This window comes from Rattus norvegicus, chromosome 8 (assembly GCF_021556685.1).
Source record: "Rattus norvegicus strain SHRSP/BbbUtx chromosome 8, alternate assembly SHRSP_T2T, whole genome shotgun sequence".
Lineage (NCBI taxonomy): Eukaryota > Metazoa > Chordata > Mammalia > Rodentia > Muridae > Rattus > Rattus norvegicus.
The window spans coordinates 114,248,039-114,261,906 of NC_141541.1; the positions used below are offsets into that span (position 1 = coordinate 114,248,039).

Below are 13,868 nucleotides of genomic sequence, written 5' to 3' on the forward strand. Positions count from 1 at the left end.
CATATTCTAGTCATGCATATGATACACTGGATGCAATACTTAAAATGCCAACATTCTGGCCACATGGAAATTTTGGAAGATTCTGGAAACACAGTTTGGATGGCTGAGCAGTCTGTTTGAAATTCCCCCACCCCCATTTTTTATTTTTAAATATGTATTTTCTTTTATGTGTATGGGCGTTTTGCCTGCATGTATGACTGTGCACCACATGTGTACAGTGCCTGCAGATGCCAGAAGAGAGCATCCGGTCCTCTGAAACTGACATTACAGACGGCTGTGAGCCATCATGTGGGTACTGGTAATCGAACTCAGGTCCTCTGCAAGAGCAGCCATGACCTGGAGCCTTCTCTTCAGTCCCTCACAGTGTCAAACGAGAATAAGATACCTTTATGTATCATAAGTGTTTACTGTCCTACAAATTAGTCCGTTTTAAGCTATTAAAATGTTGACATTAAAATATTTAGAGTAAGCCATGGGGGAATTGCTCACTCTGACATTTCTGGGTATCTCAAAAATAAAACATAAACCTTCTTGTGTAAGCAAAACTTCTAGGGTAACGGCCAGGCCAAGTTATAGAGGTTGCTTTAATCTCCATTTCGCTCTGATATTCTCTGCACTTTCTTGTTCTGCATTGCACCAACCATTTGAATTGCGCGCTCTAATTTCTTTAAGTGCATCATGGACGTTTCTGAGACCATGTGCAGACTCCCCTGGCTGTACCTGTCGTCCCCTACTGCCTTCGCTGTGATAATTGCCACTGAACCCGCCGTCCTAAGTTGCTCTAGATTTCCAGCCCTCAATTTATTTAATTCTGTGCTAGTATTAAAAGACAGGGCTCCGTATCACTGAAAATAGTCCGTCACTGGTTGGTGTTCTTACCGGAAGTGAGGCTTGCCATTCTAACAGACTCCTGGTCATTTCCATAGTGACTCACTAACTTATGTGGCTCTACCATATGGGTTGGAATGTAAACCAAATGGTCACCTCCGTGATCCTCCAACACTACAGACAAGTCTTTCCTGGCTTTCAGCTCTTGACCAGCCGGACTGTTCTTGCTCGCAGAAACCTCATGCAGCTTGGCCGTCAATCTAGATGAAGAAAAGGTAAGTTTCCGCTCAGTCCAAATAAGTTGGAAAGGTGCAAAGAAATTATCCAAATGTTTTAATATGGTTCGTTATTAAAAGAAAAGGGGATGATAGCTCAGTTGGTAAAGGGTGTGGTTTGCGAGCATTAAGACCTGAGTTTGGTCCCCAAGAAGCCCCATGAAGAAACTGACTGTAGTGGCTTTTTGCTTGGAATCTAGGCACTAGGAGAAAAAGCTGAGTGGACTCCTGGGGCTCTCCAGTTCACCATCACAGCCTACTTCGTGAGATCAAGGCCAGTGAGAGACCCTGACTCAAAAACAAACCCCAAACAAAGGAGGATGATATCTAAGGAACAAGAGCTTTGGCCAGGGATCCAAGCTTGGTAAGCCCCAGCTAACGACAACCAATAAGGGCTATGCTTGCAATATTTGAGGGGCCAGATACAACCGATTGCTGTACTCGTATGTAAGATACAATGTGAATGAAAATGTTTGTGTGTGCAATTGTACTGTAAGGTCTGCTGTGGGATGCTTTGAGGTTGAAATAATAACTCAGATGCAGATCTAGATTTAGTGAGGTGAGATACTGGAGTAAGTTGCCACAGCACCTGAGACGAGGTATAAAGAGTTCAAAAAGAGCACCATCTGTTGGGTGATTGTTGTCATTATTAAAAAGGCATGGTCTAAGTAAGCCTAGATTGAACTCACAATTCTCCTGCCTCCGCCTCCAGAGAACTGGGGTTCTAGGAGTGCAACACCATGCTGAGCTAAGACTGTGGATTGTGAACAGGGTGTGGGGTAAGAATCAGTTTCGCAGAGGGGGTCCCTTTGGTCAGGACCATTAAGTATAAATGGGACCTTATGAGAGGGAATGGAAACCCAGACTGCTGACCAGAAACCTGGCGGGTGAAAGGGTGGAGCTCACACAAGGTCAGTCCAGTGCAAACAGAGCTCAGAGCCTCAGACTCTGCACAGTGACGTTAAGAATAAGGTGTGAGGGGCTGGGGAGATGGCTCAGCGGTTAAGAGCACTGGCTGCTCTTCCAGAGGTCCCGAGTTCAAATCCCAGCCACCACATGGTGGCTCACAATCATCTTAGGGAGATCTGATGCCCTCTTCAGGCAGGGGGATGTAGCAGAACACTAATTAAATACAAAAAAAAATTTTTTTTTGTAAAGCTGTGAACTGTTTGTTTGTTTGTTTTCCAGGGTTAAAGTTCATCAGACACTTACGAGGAAACCATGCTTTTAAAGGCAAGATTTAATGAAATTCACAGTTTTATGTAAAAAACAACTTCAAAGGAAAAAGCACACTGATGCTGTGGAAAGTAGAATCCATGAAGAGCCTTTACCTCAGAGACCTTGTTAGATTCCTTCGCCTAACAACCTGCCTTCAGCCAGTCACACGCCCATCAGTCGATTAACAAGCGCTTGTAAATATAAGTGCTTTGCTACCCACCTGAGGCTTCTTCTGTGCAGCACGTCCCCCCTCTCTGAATCAACAAGCCTGCAGTCGTCCTCCAGCATCTGTGGCGGCGGGTACTGATTAAATCCGCCTATGGAGGGAACGAAGTTATAGTTTGATTTCCAAACTAGCAATTGGGTTTTCTAGGCAAAGAGAGGCCCAACAGGAATCCTCTCAGGGCAATAAAATGTTAGTAACACATTTCAAGAGCATTTGGCCACGGTGAAAATGGAAAATACCGATAACTTGAAATGACATTCACAACTTCAGCTTCTGAGGATTTGGGGAGGGGGGGGGACCAAAGTGTTACAGGGATCGTGGGAATAGGCTCAAAGTTAACCCTTCAGGGCCGGGCTAATTGTAATGCAGGAACACATGAGTACTGCATGCCCATGCTAACACAATCTGAAAGACAATCTATTCTGGTTCTCTTTGGCTTTTTCTCCCTGACTTAAACTACTCACTCAAACATAGAAAAGACGGTGTCTTATTACATGATGTTATTTCTTTGCTTCTGCGCCAATAAACACTGATTTCCTATGAGAAAGGGGGCCACAGAAAGGCTTTTAACACAACACATCTCTTTGAGCTCTTTCTGTGCTATCTATAAGCCGTATAGTGTACCAGGGACTATAATTTTTTCCTCTCATGCAGGAAAACACATTTTGATGAAACAAGGCCCTTGGTTATTGACGATGTAAGACTCAAGCGTGAAAACATCTCCAAGAATCCCTGGAGTTTCATTTCTCTGATTCTAGGATACACTTTTATTTTCTATTTGTCTAAAATGAGACTGTGTCTCTGATTAGTTCCTTTGATGGTGGCTAAGGGTGGAAGAAAGAATCATGTCACAGAGCTTTAAACAGAAAAGGCAAAACTGCCCAGAACTGGGTGGGCACTTCAGGAAAAGGCTCTCAGAGGGCCAGAAAATGCAAGAGCTGTCCTTTAACTCCATCCGATGAAGTGTGTTCCTTCAGGGAGGCAGGGAACAAAGTGAATCAGCTTTCCTCAGTTGTAAAGCCACTTCCCTTGCCTGCTCAGGACCAGACCTGAGATACTTCGAGTCTCTTAAAACTTTCTACATTGTTAGCCATCCTGAGAGCACAAAGAACAATACTGTGTGGGGAACAACAGACAGCCATGCCTGTAGGTTGAGAAGTCAGAATTCTAAGATTTGAGCATATAGAAGAAGTCCCTTTCACATGAGAAGTTGTTTGGGGATGACCTGGAATTCTACTGAACCAGTGTTCCTCGTGTGCATGCACTGGGGTGACATATGGTGGTGTACAGCTGAAAGGATTACTATAAAATAAAATAAAATAAAATGCTCTAATCCAATTGAAAGGTTAGCATCAAAACTATTTGAAAGCATTTTTCTTAATTCCTTTTTATATCATCCAAATGAGTCCATGTTAGGTTTAAAGGCAATAATCTAGCATTCCCGGGAAAATGGGTATTGGGTTCACTGATTGAATATGAATCATAGGAAACACCTTCCTGATGAGGTGTGGGGACATTCCTCCAACGCCAGGGAAACAAAGGGTGCCGAACCTCATTCTAAACCTGCCAGAATTCCAGAAAGAGCAGGCTCAGCTCCATTTTCTGGAATCTTCCAGAAGACAGTGCTATAGTTTATAGATAAATGCCCCTAGAAGTCCACAAGTTTAGACTTGGACTCGCAGGCAGGGTAACTTGGCGATATCCTATGCTTTAGGAGGTAGGGTTTAATGTGAGGTACCTAGGTCATTAGGGTGCACCCTTAGAAGAGCCTTGGGACGCCTCCTCCTCGTCTGCCTTGTTTCCTGGCTTCTGATCGAAGCAAACTTGTTTTCTCTCACACTCCAGCCATGATATGCCAAAGACACAAAGCACAGGCTGCCGACTCTGGGCAGTAAACTCCACAACCGTGACCAAAAATAAACCCTTCCCTTCTATAAGTTGGCTATTTAATTCTGTATTAGGCAGAATAACATGAAGGTTCCTCCACAAACTTCTTGGCATTTCAGGCTTAGGTTGGTTTTGTTCTGGGGGCTGGATGTCCTTCATCCTGTGAATGGTAGAACGACTGTAGCATCCCTAGCCTTTATCTACGTGCGATTTTATCTAACGCACTTTATCTAACAGCACTTGCAAGTAGGAGCATCAGGAAAGTGTTCCAGACATTTCCGGACAGGACAAGGTGCTATGTCTAAATCTCGGCAGGCTGACACTGCTGACTCTTTATCATTTCCAATGAGATAGAGTCCACTGACCCTGCACTTTTATCCTCCAGCAGTCATTGTTAAGTTCTTAAAAAGCTTTCTAGTGCTTTCTCTCAATCTTTGAACCTAGTGTCTCACCAGTCACTTTGTGGGCTGGCCCATATCCCAAGGGTGACACGTTACATGCTGGACTGGAGCCAGGGTGCTTAAAGTATGGTCTTCGAGACACAACACTAGCATCGTTCAGGCACCCGTGACCGGCGGCCTCAGCCTCCACCCTAGCCCTTCTGATCAGGAGCTGCTCCAGGCTTTTAGGATCCCTGTGAGACGTGATTGGTCATCACCACAGCCTCCCACAGCTCTCCACTCTGTGCCAAGATTGGGAAATGAATCCATTCAAATGCTCAAACCATATTTTTCAAGAGCTGCTAGGACTTCTTCTGGGTGAAAAAAAAATGCAGCTCAGGAGACCATTAGTCACTCTGTGATTTTTTTTCACTCCACAGATTTGGGCCAGGGATAATCTACCATAGCAAAGTCTCACCATCTAATACCCAAGGCATGAGTAGGATCCACTCAGGGTATTTACCCACTTTCCCCCAAGTCACTACCTGATTTGTATATTTGGATCAGTTAGAGATCTCATGATACTGATCTTAGGTTATCAATACGACTACCAAATACTTCAACTCTATCAAAACAAAGGAAAATGACCGAGTAATGACTTACGTCTGACCGAGTATACAAAGGGCTTCAGAAATTTCACAACATAACTCAGCTCTGGCTTGTCCATTCTCCCAAGCTGTATCAGATGGTGATCGAGTGGGTAACTAGCTAGTTCCTCCATCTCATCTCTTCGTGTGGAGCCCAGAGAAACCACAAATATGATATAGCCTTGACATTTGGCCCTCAAAGCCACCGTCTTCACAAATTCCTTCTCCTCGTGGTTTTCTCCAGCTGAAATCACAATGATGACCTTGTGCTTTCTTGGATTGGGGGTTCCCAGGAAGAGACCCTCCATGGCCCACTCCAGGGCAAGACCAATGGCGGCATCTCCGTTGAGCTGTTGGAGGGAAGTGTGGATGTAGTTCTTCATGATTGATTCGCTGTCAAATGTTGTAAACCCAAACTCTGTCTTCACGCTGCCCTTCCTTCTGGAATTCTCTGAGGGAGAATAGCTCAGCAAAGCAACCCTGTCACCAGACTCAGAGGTTGAAGGGTTTGAAGTGATGTGGAAGCCATCAATCACTGAGCTCACCAGCCCCTTCACAGCTTGGAAGTCATCACTGGCTATGTTTCGAGAATTGTCTAAGAGGAATGCAACATCCATGTAGGAATTCTCAGGAAAGAAAGGCTCTTCTGCACAAGTATTTGGAAAACACTTGTCTGAAAACACACAGAGAGATGCATCATGGGATCAGTAGCAGCACAAGATACTGAGAGCTTCCAAGAAGTAATGATCTTATCAATATTCATTTTTTTTAATTTTTGTTGTCTTCTTTTTTAAGAGTTATTTATTTATTATAAGTACACTGTAGCTGTCTTCAGACACACCAGAAGAGGGCATCAGATCCCATTACAGATGGTTGTGAGTCACCATGTGGTTGCTGGGATTTGAACTCAGGACTTCTGGAAGAGCAGTCAGTGCTCTTAACCACTGAGCCACCTCTCCAGCCCCTTATCAATATTTCTATTTCACATTTAAATTAACAAGAAGTGACCAGTGTTCCAGGACGGTTGTGGCAACTAGCAATTAATGACAGGGGGGTCTATGTCGAAAACAGAGTAGGTGATGTGTGTCTCAGAAATCCACAATCATGCCCAAAGTATTTTCAGTAGTTTAGAGACTCCCGAACAAACTACAGCACAGTCCCAGAAGAGGCTACACCAGTCAGGCAACTTTCAAAACCAGTTTTCACATTCTACAGAAACTCTATAAACTCTAAAGACTGGAATCCTGATATACTGCACCTTCCAAACCTGGAAAGCTGAAAATAGAACCCACCACCGTAAACGGAAATCTCTCACTAAAGGCCAATGCAATACCTCACTGGCAAAGCACTGAGCCTCCTTCACAGTCAACTGTTTCCAGTGATCTTACCATAGCAAAGTGTGCAGCGTCGAAGCTTTTCCAGTGGCTCGTAATCTCCAACTGGAGGAACTGGAATCACCTGAAATGTCCCAGTGTCATCAAACTGCATTGAAAAAGAGAAACAGAGGTTTGTTTGTGAAATTTAAACCTTTTATTAGGAAATTATGTACTAATAAGGAAAAGCTTGAAAATGCTAATGATCACTGTCACTTCAACTTTGTATTGTAATCCTTTGGTTTACTTCCTCCCCCAACCCCATGTATGTCACACACACACACACACACACACACACACACACACACACACACACACACACACACCAGCATCCCTATTTCATGATAAGGACTTTTTAAAATGTGTTTGGATGCTCTATATGCTTGTCTGTCTGTGCACTGAATGCATGCCCAGTGTCCCTGGGGCCAGAAGACAGTGTTAGAGCCTCTGGAATTGGAATCACAAGTGGTTATGAGACATCATGTGGAGGACACTGGCTGGATAGCAAACACAGGTCTGCTGAAAGAGTAGACAGTGTTCTTAACTGCCAAAGCATCTCTCCACCCGAGTCTTAAAATGCCCTTTTCGTGACTGCAAAGCTGGGCTAAGTTTAACCTGTTTCTGTGTGCGTCACGATGGGGGCTGGAGATGTGTGTATCCCGAGTTGGGCCCTTCAGAAACTGTTTATCCATGAGTTTCCACCAGTTGCTTTAGGTGGTGATACCCAAACCCTCCCACTGTACTCCATCTTCCTGATGTCTTGAGGACCTTTTCTATCCCAAACACCAAGGGAGTTTCTTTCAAATAGCAATAGACTGAAGTCATTGAACTTATTCAAATCCTTGCTTGTGACCCCTCTGTCCTCCATTATCTCTTTCTCCTATGACTACCCCTCATTCTCATTCCATCTGCTTCTTGATTACTGTTTTGCTCTAATGTTCATCAAAATGGGCAACATGCAACGCTCATTCGTTAATTCTTTGAGTCAATACCTAATTTGGGGTCATTTATTTTTATGGTCCTATGCAAAGCAGATGCTTTTACTACAATAAAGGGAACATATCATTTCCAGATGGTGACGGGCAATCCCTCAACCCACAGTTTTGTTTAGGGTTGTTTTTTTCTCCCTCCCTCAGATCACAGAGGGATGAGGAAAGCCACACCCTCTGCCTTTCTGGGAAGTGCTGAGTGTCTGAACATACGTGCAATCACTTCAGCCTTAGAATGAGAGTTAAATGTTATTCCTCCAACTCTTAAAAAAGCTGGACACCTTGGGCGTTTTACTCTACAGCTGACCATTTCTGGCTGCACATTGAAAGCCTACGTGCTCACTCTGTGAGCCATGGAATTGGTTCACGGGATTCAATCACATGCTCTATGTTCATTTACTCAGACATCCAACAAATACGGATAGAATCCTGCAAATAGGTACTGGATGCCAACAATATTGTAGGTACAGTTTTGCTGTTAAGGGTACGAAAATGGACAGAACAGATAAAATTGTCTCCGCATTATGCCCTAGTGGGGTAGAGCCACCATAAACATGAGAATAAGTAAACTATCTCTACGCTGAGAGATGATCATTTCCTTTCACAACAGAGTTGGGTAGGAAGGATGGTAAATGAGAAGGAACAGCCAATGAGGTGTGAGAATGCCCAGGAAAATGAGATATTGTGGACCCACTGACCTCCTGTGTACTACTCATTATGATCTCAATCGGAACAACCATGATTACCCATGAGCGACTTTCCACATCTGTTGACCTTCTTCATGGGGGGAGGAGGTAGAGATTCCAGACACTTCTGCCTTCATCACCTACTCTAGTTGTATGTAATTCTACCCCAGCTGCATATGGCTGTGGGAGGTGCTAGCATATGCAGGGAGAGAATCGATGACCGATTAGGGTCCTCATCTATGCATTCATGGAGGGGCACTCATCCACACCTGGGTGAGGCTGCTTAGTGATGCAGTGTTTCAGGGTGTCACCCATATTCTTCTAAGTAATTCTTCTACCTACACACCCATAAGCAAACCCTCGCTCGTGTGCCTGTGTGCGATCGTTGTATTAGTTAACCTCTTGTTGCTGTGATAAAAATACTATGACCAAAAGAAACTTAGAGAAGGAAGCTGATTCTTTGGCCAATGCTTTCCAAGGATTAGAGTCCTCAAAAGTGAGGAGATATGGCTGCTAGCAGGAAGAATGGCAGCAGGAGCAAGAAGCTACGTAATTACATCTCAACCCCTCACACAGCAAACAGAAGACTACAGGTGGGATAAGGCTATAGTCTCTCAAAGCTACTCCCGCTGACAATGCTTCTGCCAGCAAGGCTACACTTCCTGAAGGCTCCTCAAACAGTGCCACCATCTGCAACCAAGGATTCAAATACTGAGCCTATGATAGACATTGACTTAATTCAAATCACTTCGGCCCTCACTCACCTGTGCACCTGCAAGTAAGACCAATGGACTCACTGGTTCGGTAAGCCACACTTGGGTGGAGCAATTACTTTGGTTTGTCACTGGTGTCCAGGACACCAGTTGTTCATGTAACATGTACTGAATCGGTGGGGGAAAATGTTGCCAAGAACGTACAGGGTCCACAGCTGTCTCACATTGCTAATGGTGGTGCGGGCCGAGTGTGAGAACCACAGTAAGTGAGAATGTTGTTGACTGAAGAAGAGCATTTTGGGGACAGTGGTAGGAATAATCTGTGACTAGGATTTGTTCTAGAGAGAAGGCAAGAGCCAAGTTGTTGTCTGGGCCTGCTCTCAGCTCCCAGGATGATGAAGCGAGATAATTTCTTGAGTCCATGAATTCAATCTAAACAATATATCAAGATGAGAGAGAAAACGATCAAGGGGAGAAAGAGAGAAGGGAGGGGCAAAAGGAAAGAAAGAAGGAGAATCAGGGGGAGGTGGAGAGGAGGAGACAGAGGAAGAGAGGGAGGGAGGGAGGGACGGAGAAGGGGGGAAGGGCAAGGGATTGGGAGGGGAAGGGGGAGGGAGACTCTGCAAGAAGAGACTCTGTGGACAGCGATTTTCCCCGAGAAGTCACTTATGGAAGCTAAGAAATGGGGTTGTAACTAAAGCAGGAAGTGGGTCAGGGAAATGCCTTCTTCCTCTCTTGATTATAACGATTTGACAGAGGGAGTAAATGATCTATCCTGGACAGAGAGTCTCTAGTAAGAGTACAGCTGTAGCACTTTAGGGCATGCCTGAGTACTTAAGAGCTGTCCACTCTGTTCAGCTCACCAGAGGGCGAGGGAACTCCACAGAGCAGAGCAGCTTTCTAGAGACTCAGTCCAAAACTTTGTACCATTTTTATGCATTTTTTTGCTGCAAATTTGGTTTCCAATTGAGGCAGATCACAGAGATAAAAAAAGACAAGACAATATTTTTCAAATCGGTTTGTCAAAAAAAAGCTGTTTCAAAATGGCGTGAGGAGTCGGAGGGGGTTCAGAAGGGTAAGAAGTGGCCAAAACCACATAAAAATATTTATCTTCCCTCAGAAATACTGGTTACAACAGTGGGATGTTCATATCAGTAAAGAGGAGTAATATTTTTGTGTTAATTAAGTGTGGGGGTGTGGGTACTTGAGGGCATGGGCCTTCGGGAGCCAGAGGCACCTGATAACCATGACACTGGAGAAACAGTTGGGAGCTTCCTAACACGAGTGCTGTGGATTAAACTTAAACTCAGGTCCTCTCCAAGAGCATTACACGCTCTAACTGCCGGGCCATCTCTCCAGCCTCTCACAGTGGCAAATTTTTTTAAGCATGCATAAGAATGCAAAGTTGATAAGTACTTAGAAAGGGCTTAGAGAAGAGGATGGAGGTCTCCTGAGTGGGGAAGAGCGTGGAGGCAGGGGGATACACACAATGACTGCCTGAAGCATTGCTTCAGCATGACACATGGCTAGAGTTAGTAGGAAGGGTGCTATGTGGTAAGAGAAGATTGATAAGAAATGGCTGCCCGGGTTAGTGCTCTGTAGAGAGCAGCTGGGAGCACTTCTGTGCTGAGACTTCCATGGGGTTTGGAAGTGGTTCCCACAGAGACTCTAAACAGAATTTGACATCCTTCAGATTTCTCCTATCCTAGAACTAGATGTGGCTCTCAGAACAGAAGTGTTTCTTGTTGTTTGTTTTTTTTTTTTTTTTCTGGAGAGAGCAAAATTATGGAATCAGGGAAGCTTGAAAAGAGAAACCAGGAACCAGGAGACCTTGACTTCTAAGGTTTTTCTTATCAGGAACTTTTGTGCCTCCTACTTCCATAAAGTAAGTGTGTGTGTGTGTGTGTGTGTGTGTGTGTGTGTGTGTGTGTGTGTGATCTATGTGTGTCTGTGTGTATGTCTCTCTGTGTGTATGTCTGTATTATATCTATGTATCTGTCTCTGTGTGTCTGTGTGTATCTGTGTGTGTGTCTATGTGTATCTCTGTGTGTCTGTATGTCTCTCTGTGTGTATGTCTGTGTGTCTGTATGTGTGTCTGTGTTTCTGTGTCTGTCTGTGTGTGTCTATATGTGGGTCTTTGTGTATATCTGTGTCTGCCTATGTCTGTGTGTGTCTATGTATGCCTGTGTGTGTTTCTGTATGTGTTTGTGTCGGTGTGTTTATCTGTGTCTGTCTGTTTGCCTGTATGTGTGTTTGTATGTGCCCATGTGTGTCTGTTTGCCTATGTGTGTTTGTGTGTGTGAATCAGGAGTAAGCAGATCCCCACCCTTTATTATAGAAATACATGCATATGAAGAGATCTTCATAGCTTCCTAAGCAATGAGATGGCTTTATCCAGCTCTAGAACCTGCAGTGGTTTGAATGTGAGATATTCCCCACTGGCTCCTGTGTTTGGACACTTGGTCCCCAGCTGATGGGTGCTGTTTTGTTTCTTTCCTTGCTGGAAGAAATGAGATACTGGAACCCAGTTTTGATGCTTGCAGGACAAACATCACTTTCTGTCATCTTTCTTTCCTACTGCAGCTGCCCTGTGCTTCTCCACCATACCCTCCCCACCACACATACTGCATCTTTATTGGCCTGTAAGTCAAAATAAACCCTTCCTCCCTTTAGTTGCTTCTTGTCAGATATGAGGAAGCTCACACACACACACACACACACACACACACACACACACACACACACAAACACACCTGTTTCACAAGTAATCAGTACACTGAAAGTCACTGGACAGTAGATAAAAAGGGTCTGAAGTTTTGAGGATTTGAGTTTTTACACGTTGTTTTGTTTTGGATAAAAAGGCAAGATGGAGGGACACTGATTCCTTTAACATCTGTGGGCCCCAAAATGAAAAAAACATCTTTAGGGAAAATACTCATATATAGTAGATATCCTGTACCATTTTAGGGACTCATAGCTCCCCTGAGCTTTTTCTGCTACAGGTTAAGACTCATTGACTGATGAATCAATGGGAAGTAGAAGTAATAGACAACAGAGGGCCAGCAGAGCACCAGTGGGGCCAGCAGAGTGCCCACAGGGCCAGCAGAGCACCTGTGGGGCCAGTAGAGTGCCCACAGGGCCAGCAGAGTGCCCACAGGGCCAGCAGAGTGCCCACTGGGCCAGCAGAGTGCCCATGGGGCCAGCAGAGTGCCCACGGGGCCAGCAGAATGCCCACTCACATACCTTTATTTCAGATGGACCTGAGTTTATATCTCAGATAGGCACTTAGTAACTATGCAAAAGTGAATCTGTTAATAGAACATTCCATCTCTCTGAGTCTTATCGTGGGAATAGTGCGTGCATTCAAATCAGTGTTTTGTGAATACATGAGCATATACATAAAGCCCTAGCTCCAGGGCCTGGCATATAACAGAGTCAAACAAACTGGCTGGTACTGACTCATTAAGGACTATAAGGAGGCTCAAGAGACCAACTCTGCTCCCCAACTCCACACAACTCTCATGTTGCCCTACCAACATGACTATCTCAGAAATAAAGAAGGGAGATTCTTACCCCAAAAGCCTCATCAAGGAAAACTCTTTCATTATGAGCAAAGACCGCAAGGCTGATATCCAGGGCACTGAACTCCATGGTGGCCGTGAGGATGGATGCTCTACTGGCTGCCTGGCCATTGCTAAAAAACACAGCAACTCTCCTGGTGTTGGTTCCCAGAGATGTCCGCTTGAAAACATTGCGGGCCACAAACCTCATTGCACTGCCAATGTCCCTGATCTTCTGGGGGACTTGGTATTTTATCTGGGAAAGAAGCTGAAGGAGATGCTTCTTGCTATGGTAGTCAGACCCACGGATGAGGTAGCTGATGTCTGAGTCATAGGAAACCACGACAACCCGTGCTCCCACGGGACAGTTGTTTTCCCTGATGTTGAGGTCATCGATAATTGACGCGATGGTGTCCCTTGTCTCATTAAATCTCCTCTCTGAAGTACCAAAGGACTGGTCCAAGGCAAATACCAGCTCTGTTGGGTACACGGGACACTTTTCTATAAAAATGAAAAGCAAAAAAATTAAAGGGATCACACTAGATCATACTAGATCACAGCTATTCCCATACTCTTTAAACCAGTGAAGTTGGTTCAAACAAGGTAAAGCCCAGGCCTCAGTGGCTGTGTCCCATCTGTGTGTGTGTATGCATGATATATATATAAATCATATATGTATATACATATATATCATACATATATGGTTTATACATGAGGTTTATGCATTTTTCTATGTAAAATGATAGGTAGAGATGTAGGTCAGAGGGAGGCAGGACAGTGATCACACCCAAGAAGCCAATGACAATGACTCCCTGAACCTTCAACCCTTCCTGCCCCCAACCCGAGAAAGACAGGAGCTACTCAGTAAAATAATGAGTAAGAAACTGTGATGGACCCTAGACAGGACAACAGTGTGAGGGACTGTGTGATCACTGCAGACACTCAGGTAGAAAACATGACACTGACAGGTACAGCTACCATCAAGAGCAATGTCTGCATAAAAGACCGAAGTCCCTTTTTCCTGGGGAAGGAGGATTTTCTTCAAATTGGTCTTAACAAAACACAGTAGTTATTTCATCAAGAATA

At 44.5% G+C, this 13,868-nt stretch overlaps 1 protein-coding gene and 1 long non-coding RNA gene across 4 annotated transcripts in view; one reads left to right on the forward strand and one right to left on the reverse strand.

Moving 5' to 3' along the window:
• The window catches only part of LOC103693167 (uncharacterized), a 28,389-nt gene extending 24,488 nt beyond the window's left edge, over nucleotides 1–3,901 (forward strand). The window contains exons 1-3 of one of the 2 annotated variants that reach the window (XR_015628040.1): nucleotides 917–1,103; nucleotides 1,304–1,467; nucleotides 2,292–3,901. This is a non-coding gene — a long non-coding RNA (uncharacterized LOC103693167). Of the gene's footprint in view, nucleotides 1–916; nucleotides 1,104–1,303; nucleotides 1,468–2,291 lie in introns of those variants that run through there. The other variant, XR_015628041.1, reaches the window with a different exon arrangement.
• Col6a5 (collagen type VI alpha 5 chain) overlaps nucleotides 1–13,868 on the reverse strand; it is a 100,538-nt gene that overhangs the window by 14,357 nt on the left and 72,313 nt on the right. For both annotated transcript variants that reach the window (XR_015628039.1, XM_087564210.1), the window contains 5 exons: nucleotides 12,796–13,283; nucleotides 6,850–6,943; nucleotides 5,478–6,134; nucleotides 2,542–2,638; nucleotides 880–1,088 (listed from right to left, as the gene is read on the reverse strand). Coding sequence is in view for 1 of the 2 variants with exons in the window: in XM_087564210.1 (XP_087420336.1) it covers nucleotides 880–1,088; nucleotides 2,542–2,638; nucleotides 5,478–6,134; nucleotides 6,850–6,943; nucleotides 12,796–13,283 (1,545 nt within the window). In the remaining variant the exon portion in view is untranslated. The remainder of the gene's footprint in view (nucleotides 1–879; nucleotides 1,089–2,541; nucleotides 2,639–5,477; nucleotides 6,135–6,849; nucleotides 6,944–12,795; nucleotides 13,284–13,868) is intronic.